The sequence below is a fragment of the Notolepis coatsorum genome (assembly GCF_963971535.1).
Source record: "Notolepis coatsorum genome assembly, chromosome: 1".
Classification (NCBI taxonomy): Eukaryota; Metazoa; Chordata; class Actinopteri; order Aulopiformes; family Paralepididae; genus Notolepis; species Notolepis coatsorum.
In genome coordinates, this window is record NC_140165.1 from 291,539,730 (window position 1) to 291,556,738 (window position 17,009).

Genomic DNA, 17,009 nt, shown 5'->3' on the forward strand with positions numbered 1-17,009 from the left:
TTGCAAATTAAATGAAATAAGGGTCAATGGGGGGCCAACGATATTCTGTACAGAGTGAAAAAAGTTACCAACGGTGTTCCATATGGTGCAAAAAAAAGGATTTAAAATTGTTGCCAATCAATCCAAAATATTTGCGAACAGTGTTTCATATCAGACAGTGGCACAATCATCAATCATCTTGACTTCATATTTAAAAATCCTTCTGTTTCAAAGAATTATTGAGCCAAAATTTACATATTTAACAAATTATGACCACTTAATAATTGTTCTATACAGGCTAAAACACTGAGAAGCGCACATTTAATATACAATAAATGTACTTTGCTGCAGTCTTGCTCTTGGTACGTGCCCCCACACTGTCACTTTTTGGAACATATTAGGCACACCTCGCAAACTCGCTCAAATCTTGATAAAACACCCTTAGACAGACTTCCCCTACCTTGTCGCCCCAATATTAAAAGCCTTGAGAAAATGTGTTCTGTAGTAATTTAACATGGAAAAACTACTGCAGACAGCTTCTTGACCACACTTCTTGAAAACAACGTAGCTTGTCTATAAACAGGCACTCTATCCAAAAAGTACTTGCAACACTGGAAGCACAGTTGGTAGCATTAAAAAGAACATGTCGACATTATGGGAAATGCGCTTACCATCTTCTCCAGAGTCAGACAAGAAGATAGATACCAATTTCTCATTTCTAGAAAGCCATCCGGCTGCAAGCTAGCCTAGCACAGCACAAATGAATGGAAGCGGATACGGATCACTCCGGGGGAGAGGTGTTTCTGGCCAACTGCTAGGCTAGATGGTCTGTATCCGCTTCCGCTTCCAATAATTTGTGCTAAGCAAGGCTAGCTTTCTACTGAACGCAGGGAGGAAATTGGTATCCATCTTCTTGTCTTACTCTGGAGAAGACGGTAAGAGCATTTCCCAGAATGTTGGCGTGTTCCTTTAATAATTCTAGGGCACTGCCAATGAGCCATGATACCACTAACGTCTTCTGTTGATAACAATGCTGTGAAACAGTTAGGAAGTAGCTCGGAGTGTCCTGCAGGTGAGAAATGGTTTTAGTCCAAATTCTAAAACAGCTCCCGAGTCCATTCCCCTTTATTTGTCTACGGCAAGGGAAGTACTTTTGGACGGGACTGAAAGGGAGCTCCCAGGTCGTGGCTGTTCGATGGAAACTAAGATTTATTACCAACATGGTATAATATGATGTGAGGCCTGTGCAATCAGCAAGCAGCTGTGTCATTACATGAAACCTGTCTCCCACACCCAATCTGACGGCCACACCCCATAATCACACACACACACACACACACACACACACACACACACACACACACACACACACACACACACACACACACACACACACACACACACACACACACACACACACACACACACACACACACACACACCACACCACACACACACACACACACACACACACACACACACACACACACACACACACACACACACACACACACACACACACACACACACACACACACACGATGATGATGATGATGATGATACAGCCATAGAAACACAGCAGGACCATGCTTGCCATTTAAAGCACAGTCCGTGATTTATTTTGATCATATTATCAATGTGGAGTTTTGGTATTCACATAGATCTGTAGATGGAAATAACACCATTTGAACCATTCTTAACCCAATGAAAATCATATCATTACTCCGGTGTTCACAAACATTAATACCAACGTGAAACATTTACAGCCACGATATACAGTGAATGTAATTAAAAAAAAAGAAAAATCATGTTGTCTCGTGTCCTCGTATCAAGAGCTCAGTCAATCAACTAGAGAATAGAAACATTTCTCTGTTCTTATTTCTGGCAGTGCACGCACCCCATTAGGTGCTAACCTGTGGTTAACACGGGGCTTACCATAATTGTTTACATACAGATCACGGATCGGACCTTTCACCTGGGGACTAGAGGGATCCACTCATGACGAGCGTGTTATTACAGACCGGGGCGAGCGTTTTGTACAACATCTGGACATACTGAATGCTACAGATGAGCAGCCATGTGCACACGGACAGACCCCAGCCAGCTGGCAGATGGTGACAAAACAATATTATGAGTAGAGTCTGGCTGTGTAGAAAGACAGGCGAGAGAGGGACCGTTCCTAGCCACGTTTTATGAGGAACGAGGCAGATGCGCTTTGAAATGTTAGTATTTCTTTACTTGGAGCTGTCAGACTGAGTTCTGTTCCTTGGAGGGCAACTGGGGTGGGGGGGGTGGGGGGGGTTGGGTCTATACATCAAGTGATATTTCACGGGGCCTCTTTGGACCTATTCATGGTTCCTAAAAAGGTAGTGTTTAGATCACATCGCCTGGAAGGACATTTATTTATGTATTATTTGTAGTGGGGAAGGGTCAAGGTTAGGGCTTAAGATAAGGGATAGGTTTATAAACAGGTTTTTTCCGTTGAAAATGACGACGAGTTACGGCTTTGCAGCTTAGCTAAAGAATAATAAAAAGATTAATGTTTTAAAGAACACCCCAGTCAAAATGTCCGTCTAGGCGATGGGATCTAGACACTCCCTTTTCATGAAAGTCCTGTTTTCACGATAATAACTTCCCCCATTGTCCTGGAAACTTTAGACAAAGATCAGTCTCTTTCTTTAACAAAACAAAAGGAAGAGAAAAATCAATAACACTCTCAGACACTGTGTCTGTCTGACAGGGATGTTCCGATTCAACTTTCTCAAATAACAGAGATAGTAAAAAAAATAAAACGATTGCCAATAATATCATGTAGCCGGTCCTCTGCTGTCTGCGCTTTTTGACAACTAAGCTAAAGCATTTCCAATTTCCAATTTTTGAGGCACTCAATATGAACCAAACCGAAGCCTAGGATATGTTTTTAAACAAAATTGTGGGTCCTGCCTTTGTAAACAACAGTGAAATGGTAACTTTGCAAGTAGCTTTCTAGTGTTCTAGGAACCCAAGTTTCCTCTGAGAAAACTGTTTATTTATTCAGTTAGGAGAATATACCCTTTTTCACTTTTCGGACTCTCCCAAAACTGCACGGTGCAGTGCAAACTAGATGCCAAAAAGAGGAGCGTGTCTCTGGAGATAATGGTAAAAGGATGGTAGTCAACAACTGTATTATCTACCAAGTCTGACTGTTGCACTGGGGTATAACCTTTTAGGGGTGCAATTGCAAAACCCACCATTCAGATCGTATCATGGTTTCGAGTCACGGATTGGATAATTATTCGGATCAGCGGGGGGGGAAAAGGCAATGGATTAGCTGAAAGTATAAAGTACACACTTATCTATTATCAATTAGGCCTATTTGTAAATTCTAGGTGGCTCTCATAAGGTGGTGTGTCTGAAGAACCTTTCTTTCTCTCACTCAGGTGTAATGAAAGAGTTGTGGGCAGTCTGGTACCTCTGCTCTGGAGGTCCATCCATGTGTTGACCTAGTAGTGTATAGTGGACTGTGTCCACTCCTAGTAGTGTATAGTGGACTCTGTGTCCACTCCTAGTAGTGTATAGTGGACTCTGTGTCCACTCCTAGTAGTGTATAGTGGACTCTGTGTCCACTCCTAGTAGTGTATAGTGGACATGTTGGATAATCCTTTGACAACTCTGCCTCGTGTCTGTTCCCGTTTGAAAATGACCTTGTTGCTGAAGTGACCATGAAAGGGAATATTGCATTATGCACTGAAATAACCAACTACCCCGCTACTGCACTGGGCTGCATATAGTTCGCTATAAATAACAACGTAAAGGCTTTGATTATGGATTTTGCCCTGTCAATATCTAAATACAGGTTGCATTTAGAGGTTGTTCTATGTGCTGGTAACGGACCGTTATCCAGACATAACATAAAAAGGGCCCCTATTGTAAAAAGAATTGCCTTTTCCTGTGTTTTGCATTGTTTTTACACAATGAGAGGTTGTCTCAATGCTGTGAAATTGTGAAATATGTACACAGTGAAGTTCAGCCACAATTGGCGTGGGTTAATGTACAAAATGGCCAGTCTCTCGTAAAACCTCCTCTTTTCTACCTGAAGTTGAACCTAAAAATATCTTTCGGACAAAATTAGTTTGATATGAATTTACCACTCGTCCACCATTGCTAGATATGCAATGATTATCGTATTTGAACGATGAAAGCAGCTCCCTCGTTACAGGCAGAGAAACGGCCCATTGCAAACAGGGCTGAAACAGAGGGGTATAGAGGCTGCTAGAATGCATCATCTGAGTGTTGTCTTTCAGCAAAAGAATTCACAGAAATGTTTAGGGGACCTCAAAGACAATAAGGGGACCTTTAGATGTAATGACCCTCGCATACACCTTGTGGTGCGCAATTCTCGCACACAGTCGCTCTATTATAGACAAAACTAAATCTGTAATGCACAACAGCAGACTTAAACAATGCAGGGAGAATATTATGCGATATACCTCGTCTTGTCCACTTACCAGTAATTGCCATAACCCACATAAAATGTACTTGTCCGACAGCTGCACTCTCCTGGTCAAACGGAAAGGTCTCGCTCGGATTTGCAACAGGAACGAAATCAGTAGTATTTCTGTTGTATGACCGGAAATGTTACCTCTGCGTGAGTCACGAGTCACGACAGTTCGGAAGCACTCCATCCTCACCCCACTAGTGATGTGTTAGGCTACAGTAAATAAACTGTATTTCACTATGGTGGTTTGCAATTAAGCCACAGTTCACATGCGTCCCAAATTGCGGGGGGGGGGGGGGCATTAATACAACTACATTCCATTACTGTTGTATAATGCTTAGAAAAATCTTAATCACAGGTTCATTTTGAAATAGAGTAAATTGGTGTTATTTATGGATTATTAAGCTGCATGTAACATAGTCACTGCTAGAAGGAGAGGTGTGGGTATGTATAGATAGATAGATAGATAGAGTGGGGGAGAGAGAGAGAGAGAGAGAGAGTGAGTGAAAGAGTGAGTGTGGGGGGGAGAGAGAGAGAGAGAAGAGAAGAGAGAGAGAGAGAGAGAGAGAGAGAGAGACAGAGACAGAGAGAGAGACAGAGATAGACACAGAGACAGAGACAGAGAGAGAGACAGAGATAGACACAGAGACAGAGACAGAGACAGACACAGAGACAGAGACAGACACAGAGACAGAGACAGACACCCACATTAGGCCAGTGGAGTGACAAGAGCCCTATACCTTGGCTGTTGTCGTCAGACTGGTTGAACCCACACAGCTGGCAGATGGAGCGAACCCACTTGTTCATCTCCTCCTCGGTCTCGGCCACCAGGTAGAAGGTGCGGTCGGACGTCTTGATGTCGAACACGAAGCTGTCCTGGAACTCCCTCCTCTTGAAGCTGAGCCCGGCGTCCACCTGCTCGCAGCCGTGCAGGTCGATCACGCGGAGCGGCTTCTTGGAGTGGTCGTTCTTGTAGTACTCCAGCACGTCCGGGTCGCCGCTCATGCGCCCGCTCCGCAGGATGAACCACCTCTTCTTCCATGCCTGCATGGGGAACGGAAGACAGACGCCACAGGTCACGGACTGGTCACTTCCCACAGGCGAGAGAAACCCTGTCCCTGCAGGCTAAGATGGACATGTATAGAGAGAGAGACGGTTTTCAAATTGACAATATATACACATTTTTTAAACGGACCCAGGTTAATTTCCTGTTGCCGCGTTTGCTAATGTCAATAGAGAATGTTTCCTATTTCTAAGCTCTGCTTAGTAGGGGTGGCTACCGTTCACATTTGAACCGATACCGGTACCCAACGGTACCTTAGTCTCTAAAAATGTAATCTACCTACCTCAGTTGTAAAAAAAAATCCAAACTTCAAATAATTTATTATCATTATTATTTATTTAAAACAATTTGTTAATATAATATACTTTTTTTTAGCAGTACCGAAATGTAGCACCGTTGGATCTCACATGCAGTACCGACGTGATTCGGTCGGTACCCTTAAAAGTACCGGATTCGGTACACATCCCTACTGCTTGGTGCCAGTTCTATTGAAGCCTGTGTTCAGATTCTAAATATACAAGCTCTCTGAGGAAATATACATCAACCAATATACCAAATGTTAGCTAGTTAACAATGCAACGAATTGCTGATGATTCCGACATCCGAGGTAACAACCTGTATAAATGACGGGTCATAAACAAGGAGACGGCTGATCCCATTCAACTCGATGTTGGCCGGACTGGAAGCTTCCACATGTTCCACAAACGTTCATTCATGCATTAATCACAGTGACGTGATGACCCTTCCTTACATTATAGTTTCCTTCCTTTCCACACTGGGGAAAAAAAACATGATTACTACTATTCCCCTGCGACTTGTTTACAAGATCCAGTAATAAAACACCAATTTATAAAATGTTTGTTGATATATCTCTCATATATCAACACACAGCCATCGCTGCTTGGCATACAAGCGACCATCATCTCCCCAAACATGGACGAGAAATGGGCATTACGGACATTCTGCGCAAAGCCTCCATTTTGACAAAACATCCTTACAACCTTCACGTTTCAAAACAAGATGTATGAATCCTGATTGGACAATAATACCCATTACAGATGGCTTGGTAAAAACGTACTGTGCTTACTGTGTACACCACAGAGCGTCGCCATGGTAACGGCCCCCCACACCACACAGTTGGGTCTTCGGGTGAGAACTGTGATCAAACAGCCGATTGCGTTTCGAGGAAGAGCGGCCTGGCTGTATGCGTGTGTGTTAGCGGGCTTAGCATGCATGTGGTTTTTTGGGGGGGGGGGGCTCTTTTGAGGCAGCAGGTGCTCCCCCCCCCCCTCTCTCTCAACGTATTTCCTGTGCTTATACCAGGACAGAGGCCGTTGGCCTATTTCAAATACAGAGACCCCCTCTCTGAGGTTGCAAACGTCAACTCCAGCAAACGAAACAGGACGCCTCCCATTCCGGCTTAACACCCAATAAGAATGAAGCGGTATCTAGATGTGACCATGTGACACGTGACCGGCGACGGCGAGGGGAGGGTCCCCTCGCACTCAAAAAGTGTAAATAAACAAGCCTTCGCAAAAGCCACATGAAAGTTAAGGCCCGTTCCCACACACACACACACACACACACACACACACACACACACACACACACACACACACACACACACACACACACACACACACACACACACACACACACACACACACACACACACACTAATAATACGCTACGTGCAGAATTCTCCACGTGGGGCGAGAGCAATGTACAAAAACAAAAAACTGTTTACACCACCACACAACACACACACACACACACACACACCCATGACTCCGGTACTAAAACAAGACAGTGTGTCTCAGAACTGTGGAAGCAGCACAGCGGAAAAGGAGGACAGTGTGCTGCGCACAACAGAAGTAGCCTTGATTGTGGCAAACAGATACAGGATAGCGCCGCACGTTTCCACCACTGTTATGTCTTAAAAGGGCCTCTCTGTGTTCACAAAAAAGGAGGAAGACAAGAGCGGGGAGGGAGGAGGTGCCTCTGGCCGCCTGCCAACCGTGTACTTCCGTCGGGGCAGTGTCGCTCACATGCAGGACCGAGGCTGCTGCTGACACACAGGATCCTGCAGGCCTCCCTCTCCTCTCCTCCCCTCCCCTCCCTCTCTCTCCATCAACACAGACACACACTACCACCACTGCCTGCCAGTGCTGCACGCCCTCCCCCACATCCCCCTTCCCCCAGACTAACAGCAGACACACACACACAGACACACACAAACATGCACACACACACACAAGAGGAAGCGGAAAAAACGGATCACTCTGTGTCTCCTGTGTTAATCGCTCCACGTTTCTATCGTTCTGTTGACACCACATTGAGACTGTGCATGCTGCGCTCTATGGTCTACGTGTTTTTTTTGTTTCGTTACTCAAGATAACTTGTTGACTTTAACCACTGAGCACAGTGCACAGATCAGCTTACTTATTTTATTTTATTTTATACTATTTTTGTCTAGCACAGTCTGGAGCGTAACAGAAAGAAGCATTTTGTATAAAAGTATTCTGTACTTCTGTATGACAACTAATAAAGAAACTTGAAACTTGAGCTACGGTCTTGTGCTAAGAAAGGCACACCAGATTGTTATTAAGATGTAAAAAAAAAAAAAGAAAAAAAGAAGAAGAACTAATCTCAATGATGACATTTCACGCCGGAGAGCAATGAAGAGACAAGATTATTCACGTCTCACACACGCGACCGGCTTGTGGTTCTGCTCGCGGGGATTCTGAGAAGTCAGAGTAGCTCTAAGGAGAAGTACTGCAGCAATATGTCACTGTGTTGTCCAGGAAATGCAGGCTGCGTGTGATACCATCTCTAACGGGTGGCTGGACCAGCTGCAGGGGGTTTCTCCTCTCTGATCCGGTGGTGAGGCTTGGGGGCAACGCAGGGTTAATGGTGCAGGTAGTGCTACTGCGTGCACGTCTTAACACAGCGGGCCCTGCCATCAGCAAAATAGGTGGCAGGAGGGGGGGGGGGGGGGGGGGGAGAGCAAACACAACGGAAAGAGGCTACATTATCTTATCAACTCACTAATAATGTGTTCCATTGTGCAGAGCGGCGTTTTCTCAGTGCCACGTTACGTTTGCATGTTGGGACAAACCGATGTGCTGTTAAAAAAACAAAACAACAACAACCTTGTTTTATTCCATTTACACGCTGCCAGCTACCGGTGTAGGCCTTCTAATTTGCATATTGTGCCTCGAACACTTTCTCCCGGGACGTCCCGTGTCGGGGAACCGGTCTCTTGTTTGGTGTGGAGAAGCGGTGACATCACTAGCATATCCTTATTGCATCCTTGTTTGTTGCTTGAAAAGGCATGGTAACAGAGGGGAGACATTTCCCACCTTTTGCTCAGTTCACAGCCTAACAAACAAGACGCTGGGCGTCCAGAGCTATACTGATGGGACTATCACTGAAAATAAAATAAAATGTTAAAGCCAAATTATAGTTGCGTTTGACGGTCCAGTCATGGAAAAAAGACAAGCTGTCGAGAGTCTTAAATGTCATGTCATGAAGTGAGCTTGGGAGCTGCTCTTGACAAATAAATGGGTGACTATATTTATCTGAAATGTTATATCAAAGAAGCCTCCTATTATTATAGTACTGCCACAATTCAGAACTGGGAAATGACATTTATACAGGACGCCACCACGGTCGTTCCCAAGTAATTTTCTATGGAAGCACATCACGTATTAGAGGGGGCGGGGCCAGGGGTGTGTAACATCATGTATTAGAGGGGGCAGGGCCAGGGGTGTGTAACATCATGTATTAGAGGGGGTGTGGCCAGGGGTGTGTAACATCATGTATTAGAGGGGGCGGGGCCAGGGGTCTGTAACATTGCATATTAGAGGGGGCGGGGCCAGGGGTGTGTAACATCATGTATTAGAGGGGGCAGGGCCAGGGGTGTGTAACATCATGTATTAGAGGGGGTGTGGCCAGGGGTGTGTAACATCATGTATTAGAGGGGGCGGGGCCAGGGGTGTGTAACATCATGTATTAGAGGGGGCAGGGCCAGGGGTGTGTAACATCATGTATTAGAGGGGGCAGGGCCAGGGGTGTGTAACATCATGTATTAGAGGGGGCAGGGCCAGGGGTGTGTAACATCATGTATTAGAGGGGGCGGGGCCAGGGGTGTGTAACAGCACGTATTAGAGGGGGCAGGGCCAGGGGTGTGTAACAGCACATATTAGAGGGGGCAGGGCCAGGGGTGTGTAACATCATGTATTAGAGGGGGCGGGCCAGGGGTGTAACGGAGGGTAAACCCACCTAAAAACAGTTTACCCACCTTTTCATCGGCAAAAGAGATTACCCACCTTTTTAAGCCGATATCAGTCCTTATGATTGAAATTATTATACTATAGATTTAGTATCCAATGAATGCAAGTTATATGAAAATAGGAGTTTCTGAGGAAATAAAAATGAAATACTATTGTGAAATATATGTTTTATGTACAGTATATTGATGATAATTGTTGTTACTGTGATCTATCATTATAGGTGATTCACCTTTTATTTTCCCTCTGCATCACTGGGTGGGACAAAACCGTATCTCTTTGTTTTTCACTATGAGCAGCTGCAGTGGACATTCATTACAGACATCCTAGAGAGAATAATTATTTCAAAGCTGATACTAGAGCTCGGCAAAATATCAATATATTATCAATCACATTTTTATTTTCCATTTTTTATTTGAACAAAACACAACACAATACAGTAACACAATAATACACAAGACATCACAGGACAGTACTTCAACAATAATAATTACAATAACGACAAGACTATTAGAAACAATAAAAATAATAAATACAGAATAATAAGAATCAAATTATATTATTACAGACACCACAAAATACATTTAAGACATGTCCTGCCGCATGGAAAAATATCAATATTTAATGTGTATCTGTGTTATCGTATTATCGTGATATATATATATATATAGTGAATCATGATACTAAATTTTGTTTGATTGAAACCTTTATTTATTCTCAAATTGGACATTGAGGTTGTATCTTCATTTGCAATGCCGTCGAGATTACAAGTTCAAACTATTCAGAATGCATTTAAAAAAAGGGGTGGAAGACATTTACGTAATATGACAAAAACACAGGTGAAAAGATAAGAAAACAAAGAAAGAGAGATCAAAGTAAAAAATAAATGAAAACAGTTACACACTGAGGTAGGGAGGTTTGTGATCATGTTCTTAAATTAAAATCAGTTACACACTGAGGTAGGGAGGTTTGTGATCATGTTCTTATTCAATTAAAATCAGTTACACACTGAGGTAAGGAGGTTTGTGATCATGTTCTTATTCAATTAAAATCAGTTACACACTGAGGTAGGGAGGTTTGTGATCATGTTCTTATTCAATTAAAATCAGTTACACACTGAGGTAGGGAGGTTTGTGATCATGTTCTTAAATTAAAATCAGTTACACACTGAGGTAGGGAAGTTTGTGATCAATCATGTTCTTATTCAATTAAAATCAGTTACACACTGAGGTAGGGAGGTTTGTGATCATGTTCATAAATTGTCCATAGGATAGTGGGGTATTGATTTTTAGAGCGAGTTGAAGATCATTCCAGGAAGCTGGTGCATCAAAACAAAAGGCAGGCGTACCAAGTTCAGACTGAACTCGTGTTTAAGCCAAAGCGGGTCAGATAAGGTCCATAATTCCAATCTAGCATCATTGTGATATATGGCGGCAGTTTTCCATCAATGGCCTATTCATTTAGACATGTTGTCTACCATCAAAAATTGGCATTTTGTACATTTTTTACATGAATCCTATCAGAGATAATCAGACATAAAACTGAGAGCTCGTGTTACCCTCCCCCTTCTCAACCAGCGGAGACCAGACCTCCAGCAGAACTACAGACCTCCAACAGAACTACAGACCTCCAGCAGAACTACAGACCTCAAACAGAACTACAGACCTCCAGCAGAACTACAGACCTCCATCAGAACTACAGACCTCCAGCAAAACTACAGACCTCCAGCAGAACTACAGACCTCCAACAGAACTACAGACCTCCAGCAGAACTACAGATCTCCAGCAGAACTACAGACCTCCAGCAGAACTACAGACCTCCAGCAGAACTACAGACCTCCCTCCAACAGAACTACAGACCTCCAGCAGAACTACAGACATCCAACAGAACTACAGACCTCCAGCAGAACTACAGACTTCCAGCAGAACTACAGACCTCCAGCAGAACTACAGACCTCCAACAGAACTACAGACCTCCAGCAGAACTACAGACCTCCATCAGAACTACAGACCTCCAACAGAACTACAGACTTCCAGCAGAACTACAGACAAAAGTATTTTTCTGGTCTGCATCCTCTTAGCAGTTGTTAGTATTGAGCTGTACTGTATTGTACCCATTCTGCAATCTGTTAATACAGTTTTCAATCAATCAATCAATCAATCAATCAATCAAACCTCCAGCACAATTGCAGAAGAACTGCAGACCTCCAAGTTCAGCTAGAGCCGGATGACGTCACCTGGCCATGTTCAACGCTTCATGGGGAAACCGATGCGGACAAACTTTTAAGATACTTGTTCTATTTTCCATTTGTCCATTAGCGGATACTCAGCAGTATTCCACTTGACGTTTTCCCATGAAGCATTTCACTGGAGTTTCAACATCCTTATTATCACGACAAGACAGCACAGTCAAACAAGGAAATACAGGCACTGGACAAGGAAACACAATAGTTGCATTCCACCAGAACAACATCCCAAGGGCATTACATACTTACTTCCTGCTCCACAGATCCTCTTTACCTACATGTGCTCTGGCATTAGTCTATCATAGATCCTCTTTACCTACATCATGTGCTCTGGCATTAGTCTATCATAGATCCTCTTTACCTACATCATGTGCTCTGGCATTAGTCTATCATAGATCCTCTTTACCTACATGTGCTCTGGCATTAGTCTATCATAGATCCTCTTTACCTACATCATGCGCTCTGGCATTAGTCTATCATAGATCCTCTTTACCTACATGTGCTCTGGCATTAGTCTATCATAGATCCTCTTTACCTACATGTGCTCTGGCATTAGTCTATCATAGATCCTCTTTACCTACATCATGTGCTCTGGCATTAGTCTATCATAGATCCTCTTTACCTACATCATGTGCTCTGGCATTAGTCTATCATAGATCCTCTTTACCTACATCATGTGCTCTGGCATTAGTCTATCATAGATCCTCTTTACCTACATGTGCTCTGGCATTAGTCTATCATCGATCCTCTTTACCTACATCATGTGCTCTGGCATTAGTCTATCATAGATCCTCTTTACCTACATCATGTGCTCTGGCATTAGTCTATCATAGATCCTCTTTACCTACATCATGTGCTCTGGCATTAGTCTATCATAGATCCTCTTTACCTACATGTGCTCTGGCATTAGTCTATCATAGATCCTCTTTACCTACATCATGTGCTCTGGCATTAGTCTATCATAGATCCTCTTTACCTACATCATGTGCTCTGGCATTAGTCTATCATAGATCCTCTTTACCTACATCATGTGCTCTGGCATTAGTCTATCATAGACCCTCTTTACCTACATCATGTGCTCTGGCATTAGTCTATCATAGATCCTCTTTACCTACATCATGTGCTCTGGCATTAATCTATCATAGATCCTCTTTACCTACATCATGTGCTCTGGCATTAGTCTATCATAGATCCTCTTTACCTACATCATGTGCTCTATCATAGATCCTCTTTACCTACATCATGTGCTCTGGCATTAGTCTATCATAGATCCTCTTTACCTAAATCATGTGCTCTGGCATTAGTCTATCATAGATCCTCTTTACCTACATCATGTGATCTGGCATTAGTCTATCATAGATCCTCTTTACCTACATCATGTGCTCTATCATAGATCCTCTTTACCTAAATCATGTGCTCTGGCATTAGTCTATCATAGATCCTCTTTACCTACATGTGCTCTATCATAGATCCTCTTTACCTACATCATGTGATCTGGCATTAGTCTATCATAGATCCTCTTTACCTAAATCATGTGCTCTGGCATTAGTCTATCATAGATCCTCTTTACCTACATCATGTGCTCTATCATAGATCCTCTTTACCTACATGTGCTCTCTCATTAGTCTATCATAGATCCTCTTTACCTACATGTGCTCTATCATAGATCCTCTTTACCTACATCATGTGCTCTGGCATTAGTCTATCATAGATCCTCTTTACCTACATGTGCTCTGGCATTAGTCTATCATAGATCCTCTTTACCTACATCATGCGCTCTGGCATTAGTCTATCATAGATCCTCTTTACCTACATGTGCTCTGGCATTAGTCTATCATAGATCCTCTTTACCTACATGTGCTCTGGCATTAGTCTATCATAGATCCTCTTTACCTACATCATGTGCTCTGGCATTAGTCTATCATAGATCCTCTTTACCTACATCATGTGCTCTGGCATTAGTCTATCATAGATCCTCTTTACCTACATGTGCTCTGGCATTAGTCTATCATAGATCCTCTTTACCTACATCATGCGCTCTGGCATTAGTCTATCATAGATCCTCTTTACCTACATGTGCTCTGGCATTAGTCTATCATAGATCCTCTTTACCTACATGTGCTCTGGCATTAGTCTATCATAGATCCTCTTTACCTACATCATGTGCTCTGGCATTAGTCTATCATAGATCCTCTTTACCTACATCATGTGCTCTGGCATTAGTCTATCATAGATCCTCTTTACCTACATCATGTGCTCTGGCATTAGTCTATCATAGATCCTCTTTACCTACATGTGCTCTGGCATTAGTCTATCATCGATCCTCTTTACCTACATCATGTGCTCTGGCATTAGTCTATCATAGATCCTCTTTACCTACATCATGTGCTCTGGCATTAGTCTATCATAGATCCTCTTTACCTACATCATGTGCTCTGGCATTAGTCTATCATAGATCCTCTTTACCTACATGTGCTCTGGCATTAGTCTATCATAGATCCTCTTTACCTACATCATGTGCTCTGGCATTAGTCTATCATAGATCCTCTTTACCTACATCATGTGCTCTGGCATTAGTCTATCATAGATCCTCTTTACCTACATCATGTGCTCTGGCATTAGTCTATCATAGACCCTCTTTACCTACATCATGTGCTCTGGCATTAGTCTATCATAGATCCTCTTTACCTACATCATGTGCTCTGGCATTAGTCTATCATAGATCCTCTTTACCTACATCATGTGCTCTGGCATTAGTCTATCATAGATCCTCTTTACCTACATCATGTGCTCTATCATAGATCCTCTTTACCTACATCATGTGCTCTGGCATTAGTCTATCATAGATCCTCTTTACCTAAATCATGTGCTCTGGCATTAGTCTATCATAGATCCTCTTTACCTACATCATGTGATCTGGCATTAGTCTATCATAGATCCTCTTTACCTACATCATGTGCTCTATCATCGATCCTCTTTACCTAAATCATGTGCTCTGGCATTAGTCTATCATAGATCCTCTTTACCTACATGTGCTCTATCATAGATCCTCTTTACCTACATCATGTGATCTGGCATTAGTCTATCATAGATCCTCTTTACCTAAATCATGTGCTCTGGCATTAGTCTATCATAGATCCTCTTTACCTACATCATGTGCTCTATCATAGATCCTCTTTACCTACATGTGCTCTCTCATTAGTCTATCATAGATCCTCTTTACCTACATGTGCTCTATCATAGATCCTCTTTACCTACATCATGTGCTCTGGCATTAGTCTATCATAGATCCTCTTTACCTACATGTGCTCTGGCATTAGTCTATCATAGATCCTCTTTACCTACATCATGCGCTCTGGCATTAGTCTATCATAGATCCTCTTTACCTACATGTGCTCTGGCATTAGTCTATCATAGATCCTCTTTACCTACATGTGCTCTGGCATTAGTCTATCATAGATCCTCTTTATCTACATCATGTGCTCTGGCATTAGTCTATCATAGATCCTCTTTACCTACATCATGTGCTCTGGCATTAGTCTATCATAGATCCTCTTTACCTACATCATGTGCTCTGGCATTAGTCTATCATAGATCCTCTTTACCTACATCATGTGCTCTGGCATTAGTCTATCATAGATCCTCTTTACCTACATCATGTGCTCTGGCATTAGTCTATCATAGATCCTCTTTACCTACATGTGCTCTGGCATTAGTCTATCATAGATCCTCTTTACCTACATCATGCGCTCTGGCATTAGTCTATCATAGATCCTCTTTACCTACATGTGCTCTGGCATTAGTCTATCATAGATCCTCTTTACCTACATGTGCTCTGGCATTAGTCTATCATAGATCCTCTTTATCTACATCATGTGCTCTGGCATTAGTCTATCATAGATCCTCTTTACCTACATCATGTGCTCTGGCATTAGTCTATCATAGATCCTCTTTACCTACATCATGTGCTCTGGCATTAGTCTATCATAGATCCTCTTTACCTACATCATGTGCTCTGGCATTAGTCTATCATAGATCCTCTTTACCTACATCATGTGCTCTGGCATTAGTCTATCATAGATCCTCTTTACCTACATCATGTGCTCTGGCATTAGTCTATCATAGATCCTCTTTACCTACATCATGTGCTCTGGCATTAGTCTATCATAGATCCTCTTTACCTACATCATGTGCTCTGGCATTAGTCTATCATAGATCCTCTTTACCTACATGTGCTCTGGCATTAGTCTATCATCGATCCTCTTTACCTACATCATGTGCTCTGGCATTAGTCTATCATAGATCCTCTTTACCTACATCATGTGCTCTGGCATTAGTCTATCATAGATCCTCTTTACCTACATCATGTGCTCTGGCATTAGTCTATCATAGATCCTCTTTACCTACATGTGCTCTGGCATTAGTCTATCATAGATCCTCTTTACCTACATCATGTGCTCTGGCATTAGTCTATCATAGATCCTCTTTACCTACATCATGTGCTCTGGCATTAGTCTATCATAGATCCTCTTTACCTACATCATGTGCTCTGGCATTAGTCTATCATAGATCCTCTTTACCTACATCATGTGCTCTGGCATTAGTCTATCATAGATCCTCTTTACCTACATCATGTGCTCTGGCATTAGTCTATCATAGATCCTCTTTACCTACATGTGCTCTGGCATTAGTCTATCATCGATCCTCTTTACCTACATGTGCTCTGGCATTAGTCTATCATAGATCCTCTTTACCTACATCATGTGCTCTGGCATTAGTCTATCATAGATCCTCTTTACCTACATCATGTGCTCTGGCATTAGTCTATCATAGATCCTCTTTACCTACATGTGCTCTGGCATTAGTCTATCATAGATCCTCTTTACCTACATCATGTGCTCTGGCATTAGTCTATCATAGATCCTCTTTACCTACATCATGTGCTCTGGCATT

The 17,009-nt window shown here is 42.7% G+C and overlaps 1 protein-coding gene across 1 annotated transcript in view; it reads right to left on the minus strand.

Annotated features, from left to right (window-relative positions):
- LOC311245659 (GRB2-associated-binding protein 2-like) overlaps positions 1 to 17,009 on the minus strand; it is a 100,240-nt gene that overhangs the window by 49,657 nt on the left and 33,574 nt on the right. Inside the window, 1 exon segment of the mRNA XM_084335593.1 lies at positions 5,197 to 5,500. Coding sequence (XP_084191719.1) covers positions 5,197 to 5,500 — 304 coding nt within the window.